Source organism: Candoia aspera, chromosome 6 (assembly GCF_035149785.1).
Source record: "Candoia aspera isolate rCanAsp1 chromosome 6, rCanAsp1.hap2, whole genome shotgun sequence".
Classification (NCBI taxonomy): Eukaryota; Metazoa; Chordata; class Lepidosauria; order Squamata; family Boidae; genus Candoia; species Candoia aspera.
The window spans coordinates 5,116,377-5,139,698 of NC_086158.1; the positions used below are offsets into that span (position 1 = coordinate 5,116,377).

Consider the following 23,322-nt stretch of genomic DNA (forward strand, 5'->3'; position numbering starts at 1 on the left):
CCCTCAAACTTATCCTTCTAGAATAAACCATGTTTTAAAGGAGAGCAACCGTTTGTTTAATAGGCCTTTGACAACTTCAGGACATTTATTTAAGCCAAACCACCAAATCAGATTAGAGTCCTTAGTTTCATTTTATTTTTAATTATTCCAAGATTATAAAACCCACTTGATTCTAATGTATTTTGACTGGCAATATCTTGAGAACATTTGGTGTTATTAGAATTTACAGCATTCTCCATCCTTTTTCCTAGCTCTTTCTAAATATAGGACCAACAGAGCTTTCTCCCAGAAACCTGGTACTGCTTCAGTATTAAAGCTTCCCTAGAAATAGTCATGAACAGTTTGATTACTGGATCTCTAAATTAATTACACACAGGATCACCATCAGCTTAACCAAATCTTTTCCCAATCAACCAACTATGTATTAATCTTCCCAATCAATTTAAGTAAGTTACATGTTTATTTGGCTATAATATTGACCTATCTTACAGGGTTGATACAAATACTACAACAAGAAGATAATCTGAAAGTTCAAAATATTTTATAAGTGCAAAGTATTAATTCTATGCTGATTGGCAGGAGATTTTGCTAAACATATGTAATATTACTATGCAACCTAACATTTACTGACATGAGTTCGTGTTTGTTTGTTCAGTTAGAATGAAGACATGATGATGATGGTGATCATTTGTCATCAAGTTGTGAAGACAGATAAAAACAGAATCTCAGCACACACTGCATTGTGCACAAAATGAATGTGGCTGTTCACGAGCACAGCATGGCACGCACTAATTGTCTCCGTGTAAATGTGACTATAGCACATGATGCCAGCGTACTCTACAGGCAACGTGGAGAGCGCCTTCCTGCTGACACCACCTTCAAACTGAAGAGGCAATCCATTACCAGGGCTATAAAAAGGATGTTTGGCTTCCATCTCAGGTGTTTGTTTAAATGATTTTCAAAGCAATCTAAACAAAATAGTAAGAAATGGTTTCTCAAAGATTCTGAATTTTTTAAAAAGCGTGAGAAAAATGACTGGGAAACATCTACCACTGGACTTTGGACACATTTAACTAGACAATAAAGTTTGCTGTGTCTATCGTGCCCTTTTCCCAGTTTTCTTGGGAAGACTTCCTTTTTGGACCACAGATCCCACAAAGAGAAATCTTTAAAGCATTTGTCCTGGTGCTGTGCACTGGTTCTGCGAACCAGGAGACTAGCTCCAGCATCCTGCTAATAGTGCACCATTTGCTCAGCAACAGTTAACACACATGACAACAATATTGTGTGGGAAGGTTGTGTGGGAAGGTTGTTGAGAAAGTGGTCGCACAGCAGCTTCAAAGGGCTCTACCCCTACTTTGTGGGGTGCTGCAGGGCTCAGTCTCTCATCCCTCTTTAACATCTACATGAGGCCGCTGGGTGAGGTGGTCCAACGGTTTGGGGTGAGGTACCATCAATATGCTGACGATACTCAGCTTTATATCTCTACCCCAGACCGTCTGAGTGATGCCGTGGATGTCCTGACCCAGTGCCTGGAGGCTGTAAGGGCCTGGATGGGGTGCAGTGGGCTTCGACTCAACCCAAGCAAGACTGAGTGGCTTTGGGTTTGTGGGCCTCCCGGTGACAAGGTTTTTCCATCACTGGTCCTGGATGGGGTGGCACTGCCCCAGACGGACCCGGTGCGCAATCTGGGGGTCCCTGTAGACTCACGGCTCCTGCTGGAAGAGCAGGTGGCAACCATGGCTAGGGAAAGCCTTTGCACACCTTCGGGTTGTATGACAGTTGTGCCCACTCCTGGACCGAGAGGCTCTGCTCACAGTCACTCATACCCTCGTGACCTCCCGTCTGGATTACTGCAATGCGCTCTACATGGGGCTGCCCTTGAAGAGCATTTGGAAACTTCAGCTGGTGCAGAATGTGGCTGCACAGGTAGTAAATGGAGTCAGATAATTGACGCACATAACACCACTGCTACGTGAGCTGCATTGGTTGCCGGTGTACTTCCGGATGTAATTCAAGGTGCTGGTTGTCACCTTTAAAGCCCTTCATGGCTTGGGACCGGGTTACCTAAGGGCCCGTCTTCTCCCAGTTTTTTCTGCCTGTCCAATTCGATCTAGTAGGTTGGGTATGCTGCGGGTCCCATCAGCCAAGGAACTAGTTGGCAGGAACTAGAAGGCGTGCCTTCTCAGCCGTAGCACCTGCCCTCTGGAACATCATTCCTCCAGAAATTTGGATGGCCCTGACCCTTTCGGCTTTTCGGAAGGCCCTGAAGACTTGGCTTTGTGCCTGGGCCTGGGGCCCCGAGTGTGTGAAGGGCCCCATTTCATGGCTCTGCTAACACCAATGGCTTTTAAGATCTCTCGGCTGTATTAATATTTATATTTAATTTTTTGTATCGTTTTTATTGTCTGTCTTTATTATTGTAAGCCACCCAGAGTCACTGGTCTGAGATGGGCGGCTATATAAATTGAATAAATGAATGAATGAATGAATGAATGAATGAATGAATGAATGAATGAATAAATAAATATTATTTGCTTCCTGATTTACAAACAGAACAGGGATCTTGGGACTTCTCTTAATCCAACAGCAATTCAAAAATATTATTGCTCTTACCCCACTGCCTTGTTTGATCCAGTAGCTCAGCCACCAGTTGCTGAAGGCAGTACTGCCCACATTCAATATAAAGAGCGCCATGATGGTCAGGAAAGCAACTGGACCTCCAGCTGCTTGGATGTAGACCCCGTAAACCGACCAGGGGACAGAACCTTTGCCTTTCTCTTCCAGTTGCATTAGCTGAACTAAAGCACACATATGGACAGAGGAAGAGGGTAAGCAGATAGAATTAAACAAATGCAATCTATACTACATGTACTGCTGAGTAATTATTATACAGAGTTCCCTGAGAATGTTTATATACATGGACAGTGTACAAATGTAGCAAACCAAAATCTCTAAATAGGCTACAATTAAACTCTGGTTAAATTTTCCCACACTTGGGAAATCATGACTTAAATTACTTTTAAGTTCTTGCTTAGAGTCCTTTGCTCATCTTGAAGAAAAAAAACTCACCAAGGAAGCACACTGCTTCAAATTTAGTGCCAGTCTTTGTGGGTAAAGGAGAGGCAAGACCTAATCTTAGCTCGAGAGCCAATTTGGTGTAGCAGTTGAGGAACCAGGCTAGAAACCAGGAGACCGTGAGTTCAGTCCCGCCCTGGGCAAAAAGCCAGCTGGGTGACCTTAGGCCAGTCGCTCTCTCTCAGCCTGAGGAAGGAGGCAATGGCAAATCCAAAAATCTTGCCAAGAAAACTGCAGGGACTTGTCCAGGCAGTCTCCAAGAATCGGACATGATTGAACAGATTAAAAAAAAATCTTGAGTTCAGATCCTAAAATCACCACTAAAACCATCTGGAACCTACTGAACTGTAACAGAATACTTGCATGCACACAAGGTGGGTAGAAGCTACATTTGCATTTTTGGATGACCACCTGTACCTTCTTCCTTCTTGACTACTTTCTCTTTCTTCACAGATCCTGTTTTGGTGCCTTTCTCCGGGTGTCTTTTCAATGAACTATTTGCAGTCTTCTTTAAGTTAACCTGCCAAAGGGAGAGGAGGTAACTGAGATTCAGCCAACCTCAGCTTTGCAAACTGGGGAGCTTCATAAGCATATTCTGCCCCCCAGGGGGGGAGAGGGCATGGCTATAGCCTCCATAAATAGTTGTCCCATATACTAGGACTGCCATTTTAAAGACGGACTTCAGTAGAAACTTCCCTCTCTTTCTACCAGCCACTGAGTAAAAACATGGATTATGCTTTGTTTTATTTGAACAGTTGTTTATTGTATCTTTGTTCTTTTATATGCCTGACAACGAGAGCCAAGTGAAGGGCCAAAAGCATGATAGAAACATCAGCAACCCTGGCTGGAGATTCACAGAAGTCGGAGGCTTACCCAGCCTTCATCCTGGCAGATTTTCACAAGCACGTGGAATCCTGGTTGGTCCAGAAGACACATTACAAGCTGGTACGATAATTTTGCTGTTACATGAATGGCTTGTAACAATACGCTACTGGGCTTCAGGATAATTCACATATGACTTTATTTTTGCTTGGGACAGGAATCTTAGCACAGAAATAAATACCTCAATGTGTGGTGTCTCCCCCAGCTGCAAGCTATTGAAAATGGCTGCATAGTCGCTGTTGAGATTCATCAGGTCTTCATGGCTTCCCCTCTCGGTGATACAACCTTCTTTCATGAAAATCACTTCATCACAATCCACAAGATACTGAAGACCGATTGAAAGAAGAGGAACCCTGACGGTGAGGCAGACTGACCATTCATGTATTCGTTCATTCAGTATGGCCACCCATTCGCAACTCCCATGCGCCACAGGATTTACTCTGCCTAAGTCCCACCCCTTTTCATTTTTCTTATACTAGTCACTGTCACAACCCTGCAAGGCAGAAGAGGTTAATAACGCACTTGATTATGCGCCAAAGAAATGCTTTCATCTCTTCATCTTGAGCCAGCTTTGTCAGAGCACTTCATGTTCATGTTAAATAAGCCACTAGATTTTTCTAAACTTGGAAGCAGCCACTCCTGTAACCTCTCTTCACATGGAAAAATTCTTCCCACCTTTCCACCCCACAATAACTTGGGGTATAAGCAGTCCATATGCACCAGAAGTGCAGAATATACATTTGTGTATCAGTAAACAAATTATTTGCTTTTCCTTCTCACTCTTTGCTGCTTTGGACTCTCAAACACACTTCTGCTAAAATCCTCTATTTATTTCCTCTGTAAAACAGTAACTCAATTAGGTTGACCAAATTAAGAGTTACTCCACAACAGTGTTTCTCGACCTTGGCAACATTATGCTGGGTGGACTTCAACTCCCAGCATTCCCCAGCCAGCCAGGTCCACACAGCGTGACGTCGCCCAAGGATGAGAAACACTGCTCTAGACCACAAAAGTTACACATTTTTCAGCCAATAAAATCCTGAGCAGAACAGGGCAGCAGCAGACACGGTTAGCATACCTGGAGCTGGTGTGTAATAAAAAGAACTGTTCTGGACTTCAGGTGCTTCCGGATCGCACTGTTGAAGATGTGGTTTCCAACGTGGGCGTCCAAGGCACTGAGAGGATCGTCAAGGATGAAGATACTCTTGTCACTGTACAGCGCACGGGCAAGGCTGATCCGCTGGCGCTGTCCCCCACTCAAGTTTGCACCCCGCTCACCAATCTAAATAAAACATGCCTTGCTGAAATATTTGTTTGGGCATCACTTAAGGCACATTCCTTACCTATCAATACTGCCATGTGTCCAAAGACTCAAAGCAGCTTTCAAAGAACAGGATTCAAATAATTCAGGCCTGACCTGAAACATTTACTGAATTTGATAGCAAAGATTCAAAACTCAGTTCCCTGTTGAGTCGAACAATCCAGTGCTGTAGGCTATTGAATGTCTGCATCCTGTTATTTATTTAAAGAATGTGTACTTAAAGAATTTTGAGACAAAGCTTTTAAGATAAAATTTAAAAGCAACAGAAACATAAAATACAATTAGCTGAAACAGCAGATACCCATTTAAAAGAACAGCAGCAATAATCAGTGGATGGGCATCCACTGATTTCAACGCAGGTACATGACCTTACAATTAAGCTGAGATGAGAAGCAGAAAGTACATCCAAGGCAACACTCAGTTATGTTTAATCAATTATCGGAAAGTCTCTTCAACTATTTTCTTACCCTAAGAAATTAACAGTGAAATGAAAACCATCGCCCTAAAAAGCAGAAAGGAGTAAAATAAACATTTCAAAAACATTTAAAAGAGAAATGTCTTTATTACCTAAATACCTCCAAAGATGGAGTTGACCCTTGCCTCTTTGGGAGGAAATTGTACAATTTGGGTGCTGCCATTCAAAAAGCCCTGTATAATATTCTCATCCACTGAACTTAATTTGAAACAACAAGCAGCACCTGTTCCTTCCAGCAAGAAATCTTTCCTTTAACAATAAATACCTTACCAAACTCACCACTCACTCAAGGTACCTACTTTTTTGTACATTGAGGAACACAAAGTTCTCCCCTCAAAGTACAACCAGGACATGCCCTGATCGCTATTTTTAATTAACCCATGAAATCATTAATGACATAGCATGGTAAACAGCTCCCATATTTTAGAGACTGATTACATATTCAGAGCAATTAAGAACGTAATGAAGTTAACAAGCAAAGCCATTCATCAATGCCCAGGCGCTGCACATGTCTTCCTTCCACAGATGGGCCTCCTAGAATTGTGGGCTGGCACTGTCTAGCAAGAGTCCTACCTCAGTCAGATCCCCGTTTGGCAGGATAGCCAGATCAGGTCGGAGACAGCAATCATTCAACACCATATTGTACCTAAATATATATGTATAGATGGATATGCATATTTTAAAAAGCAGTCAACAATAGAACAATTCCAAGTTAATTGGGACAGTAATTCCTCCCCCACAGCATTTTCCCAGGGCCTGTTCAAAGAGTGAAAGACAGATCTAGAACATCTACCTCATATATATGACTATGACATTGGGACATTTAGAAATTTATCTGGTTTCGGCCCAGGTAGAAGTGTGACTGTTAGGAAGATGTATGGATCCAGCGCTTAGTCCAGGCTCACTGAGTCTCATATTCTTAACGCTAAATCACGGCTTCGTGTTACACAAGGCCTGGTTCAAGGTTTTATTTCAATGCGGCCAGTGAAGGTGAAAAGCAGGACGCTCATGCAGTAAGGGGAGCACGGACAGGGCATCACAGTCTTGTTACTGGACACAAGCTATCCATCCGGAATGGCTGCAAGGCCAGTTCAGGAACAGCCTCCCCCCAGCACCCTTTCCCACCTGCATCACAGAGAGCAAGTGCATGTAACTCCAGCTGACAGACCTTTCCTCCTCAAACTCCTTTCCAAAAAGGATGTTGTCTCTAAGCGTGGCATTGAGAATCCAGGCCTGCTGGGCCACATAGGCAAACGTGCCATCCACGGAAATGCTGCCTTCCAATAAAGTCATCTGAAACAGCAGCAACAGGTCTGTCAATGATGCTGCCCCAAAGTCTTGTGGAGAAATTCCCTCCCCTCCCTCTCAGACTCTTCTTTCCCTCCCCACCCACACCCCTCCACTTCTGGAGGTAGGCTAAACGATCACATCCCAAAATGCATTCCTGGGCTCCTTGCAGATGGCATTCCCTCAAAGAAAGGACCCTCAGCAAGATGCCTATGAAGCAGTTGCACAGTTCAAAGAGCAGGCTTGGAGATTTTATTTGTTTGTTTATTTATTTTTCAAATTTCTGTCACTGCCCATCTCGACCAAAGAGGGACTCTGATGCTAGTAGGCTGGGGTGCACCACATGCCAAGGAGACCTCCCCTGGATGTGATGTTACCAGGCATCTCCTCTGCCTGGGCAGAGGCCTCCCCAATCAACATGGCGCTATGCAGAGGGATGGGCCACCTGGGCCATAGGATGACGCTCCTATGTAATCATCCACTTACATGATTCACAAGCAAGCAGGAAACCTCTCCCAGACTAGGCAGGCTGGTCACCGCACCAATGGTGCAGTTGTGCCCGTTCAGCCGGGAGAGGTTTAAACAACATCAGTGCTGTGTCCCGACTGCTGGAAGCAACTTTGGTACCTGGTTCTTACGATTTAAAGGGAAGGCAGCTTCTCTGTGCTATCAAGGCTTGGGAGGAGGGAGAATTTCACACTGGAATGCAATTAGTTATGCCTGCCAGGGGCACTAGGAAAACAAGACTGATTTGCTGTTAACTTTAATATGCTTTTGTCACAGCCAAAGAACAAACAAGGAAAGAAGAACCAACAGCTTAGAAAAAAAATAGGTTTTTAAAAAAGTAATGGTATCTCACCTGTCCCAAAATGGCTGAGATGAGTGAGGTTTTTCCACTCCCCACGCTGCCACATATCCCAACAAGTTTCCCCTAGATTGGACCAGAAAAGGAGAAAAAATTAGTGCCCAAGGAAGTACAGGTAGTTCTCGCTTAACAACCACAATTAGGAGAGGAATTTCAATTGCTAAGCAAAGTGGTCATTAAGTGAATCCAACCTGATTTTATGGCCTTTTTTGTGGCGGATGTTTAGCGAATCACCACAGGCATTAAGCAAACCACATGGTTGTTAAGCAAATCACACGGTTCCCCATTGATTTTGCTTGCCAGAAGCCAGCCGGGAAGGTCAAAAATGGCGATCACGGGATGCTGCGACAGTCATAAATGCAAACCAGTTGCCAAGCACCCAAAATGTGATCACATGACCATGGGCAGGCTGCAATGGTCATTAAGTGTGAAGACCAGTCACAGGTTGGTTTTTTCAGTACCATCCTAAGTCTGAACCATCACTAAACATATGGCTGTTAAGCAATGACTACCTGTAATGCTATTTACAGCCCCAATATTTAATAAACATTAAACAGAATCCAATCACTGTATGTAGTATTAGTGGATGATGAGATTGTTCAATGCAGCCCCAAGCGTAAAGCTTTTTAGGCTCATGCCACCAGCGGTCAATGCCTCCTTGAAAGAAAAACTACACTAAATGGACAGCAAAACCCTGTGGAGATTCATTTAGAACCAAGTCCTCCTGCACTCAGTCAAGCTGATTCCCAAAGATACCGCTGAAAGGGAGGCAATTCTGTCCCTTTATTTACTATACACATGATCTGAGTTGTTTGAAGTTATGTGGAACAGAGGGCTTTGCATACATTAATAAATGAAAATGCAGCTGCCTGATATTATCAGCGTTAGTCTGTGATAAGACTGTTGCTCTAGCATATCTCTGCTATGCGCCTAACTTTCTGAAAAATAAAATCTTTAATTGGACTGAAAATAATGTTGCTACACAAAGGACCGATTTGTCCTTAGCTTACCTAGGCTTACATGCACCTGCCAGTTCTTCCCCTCAGCTGGCATAGCTGGCAAATAGCTGGCTCTGATTAGTTTAGGCCTTAGCATACCATCCAATGCACAGCATTACTTCCAGCTGTATAAACAATCCATGACCACACTCAAGGGCTGAAAGCAAGCAGTGTGTGCGCCCTAGGCTCAGGCCCTAAACCAGCATTTCTCGACTCTAGCAACTTTAAAACATATGGACTTCAACTCCCAGAATTCTGCAGCCAATCTTGCTGGCTGGGGAATTCTGGGAGTTGAAGTCCACACGTCTTAATGTTGAGAAACACTGCCCTAAACTAACATGTAACAGTTGTCTGCTGCACTGGCCAGGGAAAGAAAGGAGTCAACGAGTGCATCCCACCCTTAGCAAGAAGCCCAAATGAACATAGTGTGCTAATGCACTGCAGTCTATATCAAATGACTCTTGTTACTCTCTGTAAGCATGTAGCAATCAACAAAGCACTAAAAATAAAAGAGGAACATAGCAACAAAAATAACTATAACCACATCCAGAACAAGAAAACAAAAAGGCTTCCCTCAACAAAAAACATATAGTTTGGGAATGTACAAATGCATTTATAATGCTAATGAGAGATTTTCCCAAGCTTTCATATCCAATTCATTATCCCTAAAGACCTTTGCAGAGAAGGAAGGAAATCTATTATTATTTTGTTCACATAAATAAAAAGTGGAACCTCAATGTGCATAAAAAAATATTTAACCATAGGTTTCATGAGTCTTTATTGTGTCCCCATTTTCAGTCAAAGCCATTTTCCTTGCTTTGAGGCATCAGTGATTTCCCACTCCTCCCCATGTACTTTGGCTTTCCAGGGTTTTCTTATAGTTTATAAATCTAGCAGGTAGCAACAGAACTGGAATTAATTCCTTGCATTAAACCATTTTACAAAACCTAGGGAAAATGCACAATATAGTTCAAATAGTCCTTGCTTAACAACCACAACCGGGGCTGGAATTTCAGTTGCTAAGCAAAGCGATCGCTAAGCAAATCCGACCTGGTTTTACGACCTTTTTGTAGTGGTCATTAAGTGAATCACCGCAGGTGTTAAGTGAACCACGTGGTCGTTAAACGAATCACGTGGTTCCCCATTGATTTTACTTGCTGGAAGCTGGCCGGGAAGGTTGAAAATGGCAATTCTAACCATGGGACACTGCAAAGATGTCAGGGTATGAGGCAAAGAAACAACGCTGAACCAGGAATTAGGCTCTTGTTCTTTATTGTTTCTACCATACACAGAATCTTGCCAAACTAGGCAAAGCCAAAAGGTGCTGGGGAGAAATACTCCAGGGAATCTAAGGCGGGTCCTGTCTCAGCTTCTTGGCCAGCTGCCCAAGGTCCTCCAAACGGTAAGACGGTTTCTCCCCCTGGAACGCACCCCCTCCTTCCTCTCCTGTGACCTCCATAGCATCACCTCCGTCCTCAGAGACACATTCCATCACATAAGGTCATAAATGCGAACTGGTTGCCAAGCACCCAATCGTGACCATGTGACCACGGGGACACTCTGACTGTTGTAAGTGCGAGGACCGAGTAAGCAGGCTTTTTCAGCACCGTCGTAAGTTTGAACCATCACTAAACAAATGGTTGTTAAGTGAGGACTAGCTGTAAGGCTAAATTAGCACTGATAATTAAAGACTGCCAAGGCGTTTTCCCCAAGTTACTCAAAATCCAATCAAAATTAATCCTGAGGGACTTTACCAGCAGATTTGATTACAATCCCCCCAAAACCACCTAGAAAGCCTTTTGTTAATATAAAAATTACTTTCTAGCTGGAGTGAGAGAGAGGTGTGGGGGAACTGCTTCCTCACCTTCTCTATGTCCAGGTCAATACTGTAAAGAACCCTCTGCAGCCGGACATTCGCAAGCTGGACGCGCTGGTTCTCCTCCTCGGGACTTGGGGGGTCATCGCTATCCACTAAAAGGTGGCCTTTCTGCTCAGTGAACGTGGTCTGCCGCCCCTCGTGCTGCTGCAGCTTCACCTTCTCTTTCCTGCCGATGGCCGTCTTGCCTTTTTTCATTTTAGGGGTCATCTTGGGTGAGCTCTGGACACTAGCATGGGAGGACTCCCAGGCTAAGGTGGCATTTTTCACCTCTATGGCTGCGTGAGGACTGGCTGGTTTTTTCTTTACCATATGAACCTCTTCCATTAGCAACAAACTCTGATAGTGGTTGTGAGAAAGGTGCAAAGATGAGACACCTGGTCAAGACTGGGGGGGGGACAAGTCTACGGCACACTCACGCAGCAAAACACATCAGGCTATACAGTGCGAGGGAGCTGAAGAGCAAAAGGTAGCAGCTCATTAGCGGGAACTAAGCCCCGGTCCGTGAAACGGGCCTGGCCACCCACGGATGCAGTGGTCGCCAGACAGAGAGCCTTAGGCTCTGGATCCATTTTGCAGACTGGAAATTTTGCGTACAAGCAGCACCGCAAGCTTAAAAGGGTGACAGCGTTTCTTAGCCAAGGTTCAGAGAAAGCTCAATTCTCCGCTGCGCAAAAATCAGGCACTTGGGAATTTGACCATCTGCTGTCACCGGGGACAAAACAGCGTCATTAAACGCTAGAGCCTCTCTGTCATGTTTCCCACCGCATCCGTCTCGTTCGAAAATATTCTCAGACGGTTCCGCAGCATTTGTTCAACAGTTTACACAGAAAAACCAGAAACAGTTTGAGTTAGTTAAACAAGTATTTTCAAAGATACCGATTTCTTTAATGACTCCCGTCCCCGAAATAATTATGGGAATTGCACTGAGATGATCCACAGATAAGCAAACTATAAGCCTCTGTTTTAAGAGACAATATTACTGGTTTTCTCTGAAGCATTCCTCTTTCCCTACCTTCTTTTAACTAAGATTTAGCATCCTGCATATTTCAAAATGATAATGTTGTTCTCGCCAACAATAAAAAAATTATTCTACCGGCCTAAATGACTTGCTTGCTGATGGAATTCCTGCGTATTCAAATGACAGACCTAAAAGCAATTTACTGTTCAAAGCGTATATACAATGCCTTCATGCAATCTCAAGTAGATAATTCTGCTGATAACATAGTTCTACAGTGAAAAAAAAAGTTGGACATTAGCTAGTTCAGGCACAGTAAGAGAGGAACTGCAAACATTCAGAAACCGAGAGAAAAAATGAAAATTGAAGAGCACATCTCAGTTGGGCTGTCCCCAATATTTTCCTGGTTATGTTCTGAAATGCACTTTAAGTAATTGTGACAAGAACGAGGCCCATCAGCTAGGCCAGCTTTCCATCTGAATGAACTACGCATGCTAGAATTTTCAGCAAGTCGTAAGAGTTCTACTGTAGACAAGCAAATATGGAAAAGATTTTTTAAAATATGAAAATCACTGCCAAGGAATTTGATACTATAAGCTATCACAAGGCATGCTTTAGGTTGCATTCTACAAGATTGTGCATGCGTGTATCATGCTCCATTTCCATGCTTTAAATTTATTTTTAAAAGGCTGCAATCCTATCCTCTTTTTGACTTGGTAGTAAACTGAATGCGATTAATTACTAACATTAGGGATGTTAGTATTTTACAGCAAAATGACCACGTTCGCAAGCTTTCACCAATAAGAATTTCAGGGGGTTTAGACCTCCTTGCGGTGAGAAAAGAGTGATGAAGGTAGCAAAAGATTTAATAGGTGAATATTTTAGAATATGCAAAAGGCTCCAACCAACTAGGAAAACACAGCAAGGCAAGAATGACTCACTTTAAATCTGTCAGCCGCAACGGATGCTTCAGACAAGGACTTCACAGAAAACGGAGTGACTTTCAAAGCAAAGGTCATGGAATTGAACACTGTCACCACTGTGAAAGCCTGAAACAGAAGGAAATAACCATTTTTGACTGCAGCAGCAATCATAAGCCCTAAGCAAACCCAAGAATTTACAGGTAATCAGCAACACTGACAATATCCTTCCAGATTAAAAATAAATATTCTACAGATTGCAGATGAAAATGGATAGAAGGAATGGAGAAGAGGAAATGATATTTTGCTCCAGAAGTTCAAACTTCTTGTGTTTTCATTGTTTTGAGGAGGAGATCAAAACTTGATCGTTGTTCTGCACTCTTCTTGTAGGATAAATAATTAATTACCAACTGCTAACAAGAACAAAAAGAGCCAGGTATCACTCAACCGATGACCTGGATGATTTTCTTTCTTCCTAACTAATAATAGGAGAAAGTTCATAGCTGGACTTGTTTTAATCCCTAATTATAACAAGTGTGACAATCAGAATTCCCATGGAAGGTTTTTCATAAAACATGAACAGTGCAGTGCAGGTCTTTTTTTTTTTTTACCATGTCAACAGTCCAATCCGCTTTTAGGGGAACATCGAGCACTGATACACATTTTTGGCACAAAAATCTGACTCCTCAGTTTATATGCAGCAACAATGAAATGCCTCATGCAGAAATAGGTACTTTTCATTCGTTATTTTCAAATACTATTGAAGCCGTAAGATAAGTCCGCTTGGAATAATAAACATTACAGGAAAGAGGGTCCTGCAGGAACATCCCGAAAAGTTATCAACTTTCCTGAGCACTTACTGCAATCAGAAGCACAAAAGGCTATCACAGATGCTGACCACAGCTTACTATTGCCCTGGAGTTTTTTTTCCTAGGGTCAGTTTAGTTCCCAGTTCACAAATGTCATTAATGATATCTTCATGAAGAACTAAACCTGCCCCTAACGACTTTTCGTGGCACAGGAAAACGGTATGCATATTTGTATTGGACCACGTGAGCCAAGTGTAGATGGTATCAAGATCACAAAGTCATCCCTTCCCCTGCCTGAAGGGAACGCCACCTGCTCCCAAGAATTACCTGAGCTGCTGTGAGATCATAGCCCAGGATCATATGAACGGAGAAGGTCACCACACTAGCTATGACCACAACGATGGGTGCCACTCCCACAGTGATACTCTGGAAGTATCCTGCACGCTCCAAAATTTTGCGTTCTTCCTCTCTGATTTCTGGGAAGACAGGACACAAAGTAATTACCAGAGGATTAAGTTAATTGCCAAGTCAACTGTGGTTTTGTCATCTGCAGGAACCACATTTACAGCAGCCTAAAAGGAAAATGCAAAAGTTAGCATGATTTATACATTTTAAAAGAATTAGTTTGTATTCAGATGGGCCCCTCCTGGCAACGAAATGCAAGCTCGATTTTATCCTATGACTAGCCATGCATGTGTAGTAAGAGTAGAAAAACCAAACAAATCTCCATTTTACGTACGGAGCAGTATTTGCAGCAGCAGCAGAATACAGACTTCTATAGTCTAGCCATTCCATTGGCTGGAGAGGAGGCAAAAGGAAGACCCATGGATGAGACAGTAAAGAAAAGGGACACTCACTTTGAACAGTTTGGGAGAAGGCTTTCACCCAAGCATACATTTTGATGAATTTAATATAGTTAAGCACTTCATTCATTTTCTGGACACGCTCATCAGTTGCAGACACACACTTCCTTCTGAAATAAGCTGTAAGGCGGGATGCAAACATCTGGAATCGAAGGAAAGTATCAGCAGAACAGAAGGTGCAGACTTCTTCAGCCAACGAATAAAACAATGTCAAAAGCTTCATCTAGTGGGTGAATTAGCTAATATCCTAGAATAGTGTTTCTCAACCACAACTTTAAGATGTATGGACTTCAACTCCCAGAATTCCACAGCCAACATTCTGGCTAGGGAATTCTGACAGTCGAAGTCAATGCATGTTGGCTGGGGGATTCTGGAAACTGAAGTCCACACATCTTGAAGTTGCTGAGGTTGAGAACGACTGTCCTAGAAGACCAGCCCACAGGAATCTTTCTCCTCAGATGGTGGATAAGAAAAACGGCCTCTTCCCTTCACCATGAGCTCTGCTAGCTACATTCCCAACGTTTCTCGGCTTCTTCATTACTCTTGGAGATCCCTCCATCTTGCACCCTATCTGTCAGTTGGGTGGCAAGGAGGGGAGGATGTTCAAAAGCCATCATGGTAGCCGTTCAAAGTGCTACAGTTTCTGAATTATTTTCACAGAAACATTTCATTGAACGAAGAGTTTCTTTAAACTAGATCTACCTGCTGGTAAGCAGACGTGCGGCCTAATTTCAGTTCTTACAATCATCATCAGCAATTTGCATGCTTCCTTAGCAAGGGCCTGAAAACTATTTCAGCACCACAACAGCACAGAAGTAGTAAACCCAGGCGAACTATAGGGTAGCATAACCAAAAAAATATACATGGTTCAATATTCCTGTGTTGGACTAAGCAGTTAATTTTCTCAGTGATTTTTGAGATTATTTTGAACCCCTACAGAGTCAGGCTGCAGTGTGAATAACAATATCCACAATATATTGACCCCGGTTTCAGCCCTCATCACAGTTGCAGTCCAACAGTGGTTTCACTTTTAAGCAGATAGGTTTCTACTCACCATTGCTGGGTAGAAGAGAATGAAAACAGCTGAACCCAAGAAGCCCGTTGGTCCAAGAATAACAACATTGTAAACCATGCCAAGAATGGCAACTATAGGACCTCCAGCCAACAAGCTGCCCACAGCTGCAGCTTCAAACATTCTCTGGCCATCATTGGAGCATACATTTATGAGCTGAAACATATACAGTGCAAATCAGAAATTATCAAGGGCAAAGGACAGAAATCATTGCTAGATTTGCTGTCTTCTATATTCTATGCTGAACAGGTACAGGAGAGAAAAGTAGTGTACTACTAATAAAAGAAGACCAGTTAATAATTCATTAAAAATGAGGGGGAGACCATAAGGTAATCACAGTGTCTCCTCCCCAGCAGGGAGTTCACCACCCTAAACAAGGCTGCTGGACAGATAATAAGGGAGAAGTAAGAGAATACACAAATTCATAGCTTTGGACCATTCTCAGTAAATCAATGAACAAGTACAGGTACTCCTTGCTTAACAACCACAATAGGGACCGGAATTTCAGTTGCTAAGCGAAGTGCTCATTAAGCAAATCTGATCCGATTTACGACTTTTGTAGAAGTCATTAAGCGAATCACCATCGGTGTTAAGCGAGTCATGTGGTCGTTAAGCAAATCATGCAGTTCCCCATTGATTTTGCTTGCCAGAAGCCGGCCGGGAAGGTCTAAAATGGCAATCATGTGACCACAGGACGCTGCGAGAGTCATAAATGCGAACTGACTGCCAAGCGCCCAAATTGTGATCACATGACTGCGGGGACGCTGCAACGGTCATGTGTGAGGACTGGTCATACGTTGGGTTTTTCAGCACAGCTGGAAGGCTGAACTGTCACTAAATGAATGGACTACCCGTATAATGTTTTGGACTCATTTGTTTAATTGGGTTCTCTCTATCTAGTTTTAGGACTTGTGTGGAGAACAGATCACATTTTAGGTCACATTTATGCATAAATATTGAAAATTCAAAACGGTTCACAAGCTTTTAAGCACACTGTATTAGCAATTACCCATTTTACAATTACAAGTAAAGGTGTTAGTAGGGACCTTTAAAGTTTGAAACCACTTAGGGGAGGCCATCTCAAGAACTCTCCCTCCCACTCTGAATTTGGCTGGTTATTTAAATCAGTAGAACAGATCAGCGAAAATACTTCTCTTTTGCCAAGTGTTTATCTATTAATTATATTGCAGCTAACGGCCTGTTTGCTATTTTATTTACTGCTTTATTGCTGTATGGCCCCTTCAGTGCTGAAGTACATGGAAAGGCAGGTTACAAATTTAACGATCAGCGAAACGAGATCCACCATCATTTCAGCTTACCTCGCCCAAAGACTTCTCCTTGATGTTTTTCAATCTGAGTATTTTCTTGAAAGCCATCGTAAGGATAGCTCCACGTAGCCTGACCCCCGTGCGATAGTTTAAAGCCCATGTTAAAGCCAGAGACCAGGAACGCACTATTTCCGTCATTAAGAGGCCCAAAATTAACAACAGGCTGTACTGCAGGTTGGGCTCCGTCTGCTGAGTGTATTCAAGGAGATGTTTCACCACAAATGCCTACAGGAAGAAATGCAACACTGCATGAACACCCTGGCATGTCAGAGGAACCATTCAATTTTTTTTTATGTTAAGTTAGAAAAAAGGAGCTCTTTGATTTTCAGGCAGGAATTTTTATTATGAACCGGAAGTCTTCTGAGGGGTGAAGAACCGCGGGTATTATACACACCCTGCTGGATTTCCAAAAGGAAATCAAACACACAGGCCCCGGGGAATAATTTGGAGTCTCCCAATCCTTCACACTGCCCCGTTGCTGCTCCTTCACACGTTGTCCAACTTAACATAAACCTGACATGTTCGCTGCAACAATTCACCATCCCTGTAGATTTTACAATACTGCGTACTTATGCAAGAGCTGAGCACATTACAAACATAAGACCTTTTCATTCTTTGTTTCAAACGTGCTTATTTGAGAAAAAGGAACAAATGTACCTACAGTTGAACTGGGGAAGAGTGTGAGAAGGACATTTTGCAAAACATTCCTGAAAATAAACATCAGCAGTTTAAAAGTAAAGACAAGGACAAGCAGAAAAAGAGAAAAAAGAATCAAATCAGGCGATACCAATTTAAAAGCAAAAAACAAAAAAACCAGCCCTCAACCCTCAGCCCGCCCCCTCCCGACCGGCCCCCCTCCTTTTAAAGACAAAAACAATTTTACCTCAGGAATCACATTTCAAAACACCACCTGCAAAAAGAGAAAAACAGCTCCCAAGGCAAGTCCCCCCCTCGCGTGCCTTGGCCAAAGGGACAGCGCAGTATTACAACTCAGGCTCATGAGCAGTATGAAGTACTAATAAATGGGAAGCAGGAAACGTTTTATTTGCAAAACAGGAGCATCTTACGCAAGGGAGTAGCAGCATGTCACAGACACTGTACAAAAGAAGAGAGAGGTACGGTGGAAAATGTACAATTGGCATGCACAACAAAAGGTTACACAAGGCCTGAATCCAACTCTAGCTTCCAACACAAAATCGAGCCCACATTTTGCAAAGACACAAAAAATCAAATATTACAAGAAAAAGCAGGACCAGCATTCGTTGGCAAAGTCCAGAGAGGAGGGGAACGTTTGTGGCTAATCGGGAAGACTTCCACAGCCAGACGGGTTCCCCCTTCGGTTTAATACAGCTCTGCTTACACGGAAGCTTTTCCAGCTGGGCGTTTCCGACAAGGAGACGGACAAATCCCGGAGCTTAAGGTTCTTTAATCGAAGGCGAGAAGTACTGCGGCCCGCCACAAAAATGTGAAAGGATGGAGATGCTTGGGGTGGATTTTCAGAGTCTGCAGGAAGTCCCCACGACTAAAACTGGCTTTGCAAATCGCAGTTCTGGGCAAGAATGGGTGGGGAATCAAAGCCCATGCCTCGCGAGCAAAGAGCAGGACTGCAAAGGCCCAGGATCAAGAGACAGGTTAAAAACGGACGGCAGGGACCACAAGAGGTAAGTCCTGAAGTGGTTGGTTCTGAATTCCCAACTGAGAACTCACTCGGCGGCACGATTCCTCCCCCGAGTTTCCACGTGCACATGGTAACAGCCGGATGTCCATCATGTGCCCAAAGCGCTCCGAAAAAAGACGAAACAAAACAAGCAAAAAAGAGCCTCACACAAATCTCTGATCGCAATACACAAGCTCACATTTCAAGGTCACACTACGCCAGCTTGCTCCTCCTTTGGCTTGGTTTTCCTTTCTCTGCATCCGAGACACAACCGGCTACTGGCTGGTTCGCACTATTTAGCGACAAGATTGTCGGCTTCGTTCCTAGGATCCAATCCATCAACTGAAATTAAGTCACTGGCAGAGCGAATAACCATTCTGTGCTCTACTTTCATAAGCTATGACCCAACATGCCGACAAGGGCGGCCAACGTTTTCTCACAAATCAACGCGATACAGGAGGAAAAGGCCCCAGGGGTAATATATGCAACATCAGCAGGAACTCTCTTCTACCGTAACAAATAGAGAGTAAGGGGGTTTTTTTGCACACAGAACCAGCAATTCCAGGGAAGAACAACAAAGTGGCTTAGGGGGTTTTGTTATAGATGTAAAGAAAGTAGTTGTAGAAAGATTAAAAGGGAAAAAGAGACAATATATGCAATCTTAAAACATTGCTTTGGTTAAAATCATGATGAGAATACCAGCATATAGTTTCCATCGAAAAACATACAGCTACCCAAAACTAGCAGAGGTGTAGGAAATTATTCCTGAAACCATTAATGGTAGTAGCTGCCCTTAGCTGCCTGGCTGTCGTAAACATTCCCACAAATAAACGTCACCTTACCTTTCATCTTGGCGTTGGATTCTGCCCAGCTTGACTGTCTCATTCTGATCGCAGAATACAGCCATCCTGGAAATTCTAAAGAACAGCTTCTGTCATTGGTTCCACTACAGAGAAAATTCCCCCAATCCACGTCCAGCATTTTACAGCGGAAAACAAGCTGTGACTGGAGTGAACCTGGAAGGGTGGGAGGCTTATCTTAAATGGCTCTCCCAACCAGTCCACCCCCTTCCCTCATCCCACAATACCCTCTGCAAATGAGACCTCGGAGGGCACTTCCTCAATACGTTGACTAGTCTTCCAACGAGAAACGAGACGTCCAACCGAAACCAAGGCAAGGTTGAAAAACCTTGGCTGGATTGAGTTAGAGTGCTTTGCTTGACCTGTTTAGCAAATGTACACAGAGGCGTCTCCTTCAAAAAAATGAATCTCGTGCTGATTCTGGGGGCTTTTAGAAGACTATAAGCTGTCTCGGAAGGTCGTAGGGCAAACCAGGTACCAGACAAGGAATTTCTGAAACTACTTTCCTTAAAAAGAGGACAGACTGTTGCTAGTCTGGATATACAAGGAGCTTTTGAACAACAGCACTTCTGTTTTGAGGCATCATTAACGCAAAGAATTTCAACAACCCCACTCTGCTACTTCCCACCCAGAACTCTAGGTTTCAGGACCTTCAGATGAGAATGGCAGTTTGCAAAAAAAAAAAAAAAACAACCCTTCACTTATCAATGCAAAGGGATAGATCAATTTTTCCAGGGATCAATTCCACGTGAAAATATATGCTTGGATCAAAAAGCAAACCAAACCAAACCACTGAAATTCCTGTAGAGACAGCAGTTAGGCTCCAAAGGGTATGGATAAGAATTCCTCTGGTACTCCAAATAATGGAGTACCTTCAGAGTTCTTTCAAGTAACACGAATTCCTGGGCAATGGAGGATGCGTACAAATTGTTGCATACATCCAAATCCAGGACAGACTGCATGCTATTCCTTCCTTCTTGTCTTGTGTTTCAGACCTGATGGGATGAAACTATGCAGAATAAAGATGACAATTCCGTTGCCCACTCTCTGCTAGAACTAAGAGCATCCACAGGGCCCTGTAGTGAAACAATGACAGAAGCTCTTCTTGGGGGAACTGGTTCTGTTAAAACCTCATTCTTACTGACAATTAAAAGCATATCCAGTGAAATTGCTTGTGAGAGCTTTAATTCCCATTACAACAACAATTTAAAACATGCTAAGAAAAACTATTTACTTCCTTCTTAATAAGAAATGCAAGCAAGCTTTTCAGATTTAAGGATGGGATAGGATTGGTTTTTTTTAAGAGACAGAAGACAAAACTGTTTCAACATTAACCTCAGCTGTACTTACCCAGAGCATTGAACCTTCCCGCTTATCAGCACACTGAAATGTGTACTGCAAGCAATAACACTGCTCCTACTCCTCAAGGGAAATTTGTAGAGAATAGATTTAGTCAAGATGTCAAAAAGTAAATTTTGCACAGCACGTGCAACAAACAGGCGAAAGAAAATGCTGTGAATATGAAGACCTACACGCTGCGCTCTTCCTCATCAGCCAGCATTGCTAGGAGCAATCTAATCATGCCACCGGAACCTGCCCAACTGTGCTTTCACACAAGTTGAACAACACTAGCTCTACAAACTCCTACGAACCCTGGTTCCTAGGGACCTTAACCTGTAAGTTGTCACCAGCATTCAGTTCCATTTCTTGGGAAGAGATATCCAAACAAGTAGCTTACAACTTTATTCATAGGTAACTGTAGCTTTAGCCCAGGAAAGTTCCTGACCCCCGCCCCGCTCCAGCCACAGCCGCTGATGGCAAGCAATAAAACCTTAGGCACACAAAAAGCAAGAAAAAAAGAGAGAGAGAAGGGAGGGGGAGAGAGAGGAAGCGAGAAGAGTTGGAAAACCTTAGGATTCCTGCAGCATTCTGGAAGGCCTATTTCTTCTCTGTAAGCTGGAAGGCATGTCTCTAACTAATGGCAACACTTAGGAGATCCTCTGCAATGCAACTGGAGTACATTAGCACTGGCTGTGGGACAGAGGCCAGTGTGGGTGTAAGGTAAAGGATGGATTGTACTTACTGGTCCACTGAAGCCGGCAAGTTGTGTGACCATTAAACACACTATGGAAATGATGAGCCTAGTGCGACAGAAGACCCACACAACCCTTCGGAGGGAGGCATCGTCTGGCCCAGAGTCATGCAGCTCTTGGTGCCACAGTCTTTCCAACCTGGAAGAACCAAAACCGCATACAGTACATCCAAGCAATCCTTCTGCCTAGGGCCAGGAAAAGTGCATTTTTTTCTTCTTACTTAAAAAAGGCTCTTAATCAGATGTTATTTTAAAAAGGGGATTTACCTTTCTCTAAAAGTAAGTTGGTTAGTATTAATATAGGACACGAGCTTTATAATTCATCACTAAAAAGAATCCATGCCTTTTACCGGAAACAATGAGTTTATGGAGGCTCTGTGTAAACGGAGAACCAGTTTTCTTACTGCTCAAATATGGGTATTTGATTTCAACTTCACGAGCATAACAACTGTAGCATGCCTACTAGCTTTCCTTCAATCCACCTGCCATGGACATTTATTTTTTGCTACTGCTTTGTATTTTTAAGGAAGGGGACTGATTGTCAGTCAGATCAAACACGGTAAAATTCTCTGTACTTTAGAGAAGGAAGGAAGGCAGGCTGCAACAGAGAAATGCAAGCCTCACTGTAAAAGCAGAATCAGTTCTTGCTGCAAACAGACATGAATTCACAGTCATGTTTGTTTGTTTACTTAACAGATTTATGAGGCTGCCCAACTCACACGTTTGATAAAGCAGTTAGGCTTTAAAGCAGTAACGGTTTAAATCAATTATTTCAAAAAGCCTCTTGTGGGAAGGGGGTGATTTTCTGGCTAGTCAGCATGAAAGGAACCACTGGGATAGGATTTTGGCTGGACGGGGGGGGGGGCGGGCTGCTTACGAACGAAAAAGCAAGACTGAAAGTGTAAGGGAACTTGGCAGTCTGTTGCTGGAGACTGGCCTGGCTGGGGTGGTAAAAAGAGGCGGACAGAGAAGGAGAAACCAAAATTGTTTTCCACAGGGAAAAGTAAGGAGAAGAAGAGACTAGAGGAGGGTGGCTCAGAAAAAGCAGCAGCAGAAAATCGTATTTTGGGATGGAGGAGACCAGTGCCCCGGGGTGGAAGGAAGAGGCAGATACTGTTAGTGTTAGCCAAATCCTTGGTAAGGACTGTATATGTTGGGGGTATTAGAACTATGAAAATGGCAAAATAGATTAAGAAAGGAACAGGAGACATTGTGCAGGCTTGATGGATTCAGGGAGGAGACGAGCCTTTGGAATGCAGGTGTGCCGACAAATAGGAAAGATGTTGAAACACTGAGAGAGGTGAAAGCTGCATGTTAAGTGCTAAGATTTATGGAGGGGGGGGGGGAAAGGGGACAGAGTTCCGTTATATGTGTCTCTGAGCTGATATACAGGAGGTCCTCACTTAACAACCACAGTTGGGACCAGAATTTTGGTTGCTAAGCAAAGAGGTCATTAAGCGAATCGAACCCAATTTTATGACCTTTTTGGCAGCAGTCATTAAGTGAATCACTGCGGACATTAAGCAAACCATGTGGTCGACAAGCGGATCATGCAGTTTCCCATTGATTTTGCTTGCCAGAAGCTGGCCGGGAAGGTCAAAAATGGTGATCATGTGACCATGGGGACACTGCAACAGCTGTAAGTGTGAGGACCGGTCATAAGTTGGGATTTTTTCAGTACCGTCCTAAGTCTGAACTGTCACTAAACAAACGGTTGTTAAGCGAGGACTGCCTGTAAAGTGGTCCTTGGGGGAGAGCAGGGTTTTTCACGGTTAGTTGATAGCACTGCAAGCCCATACCTTCTACAGTTAACCTCTGAAGACTCATGAGTCGACAAGGGCCACACATCTTCAGTCAGCAGTTCTCCTTTCTTGTAGGCTATTCGTGCCAAAGGAGTAAGCCAAGAAAATGTCATATAGGAAAACAAGCCAGCATTGTCAGTTGGGTGCCGATGCCTAAAAGTATAGTATGGAAGAAAGAG

General features: G+C 43.3%; 1 protein-coding gene across 6 annotated transcripts in view; it reads right to left on the reverse strand.

Moving 5' to 3' along the window:
- ABCC5 (ATP binding cassette subfamily C member 5) overlaps positions 1-23,322 on the reverse strand; it is a 528,771-nt gene that overhangs the window by 16,378 nt on the left and 489,071 nt on the right. For 2 of the 6 annotated variants that reach the window (XM_063306328.1, XM_063306327.1), the window contains exons 4-18: positions 23,141-23,296; positions 21,333-21,480; positions 16,724-16,957; positions 15,387-15,560; positions 14,327-14,474; positions 13,797-13,945; positions 12,682-12,789; positions 10,771-11,121; positions 7,903-7,974; positions 6,925-7,049; positions 6,330-6,402; positions 5,039-5,242; positions 4,142-4,285; positions 3,496-3,598; positions 2,617-2,801 (exon numbers count right to left, since the gene is read on the reverse strand). In XM_063306328.1, coding sequence (XP_063162398.1) covers positions 2,617-2,801; positions 3,496-3,598; positions 4,142-4,285; positions 5,039-5,242; positions 6,330-6,402; positions 6,925-7,049; positions 7,903-7,974; positions 10,771-11,121; positions 12,682-12,789; positions 13,797-13,945; positions 14,327-14,474; positions 15,387-15,560; positions 16,724-16,957; positions 21,333-21,480; positions 23,141-23,296 — 2,374 coding nt within the window. Of the gene's footprint in view, positions 1-2,616; positions 2,802-3,489; positions 3,599-4,141; positions 4,286-5,038; positions 5,243-6,329; positions 6,403-6,924; positions 7,050-7,902; positions 7,977-10,770; positions 11,122-12,681; positions 12,790-13,796; positions 13,946-14,326; positions 14,475-15,386; positions 15,561-16,723; positions 16,958-17,745; positions 18,732-19,231; positions 19,307-21,332; positions 21,481-23,140; positions 23,297-23,322 lie in introns of those variants that run through there. The other 4 variants (XM_063306326.1, XM_063306325.1, XM_063306329.1 and 1 more) reach the window with 3 other exon arrangements.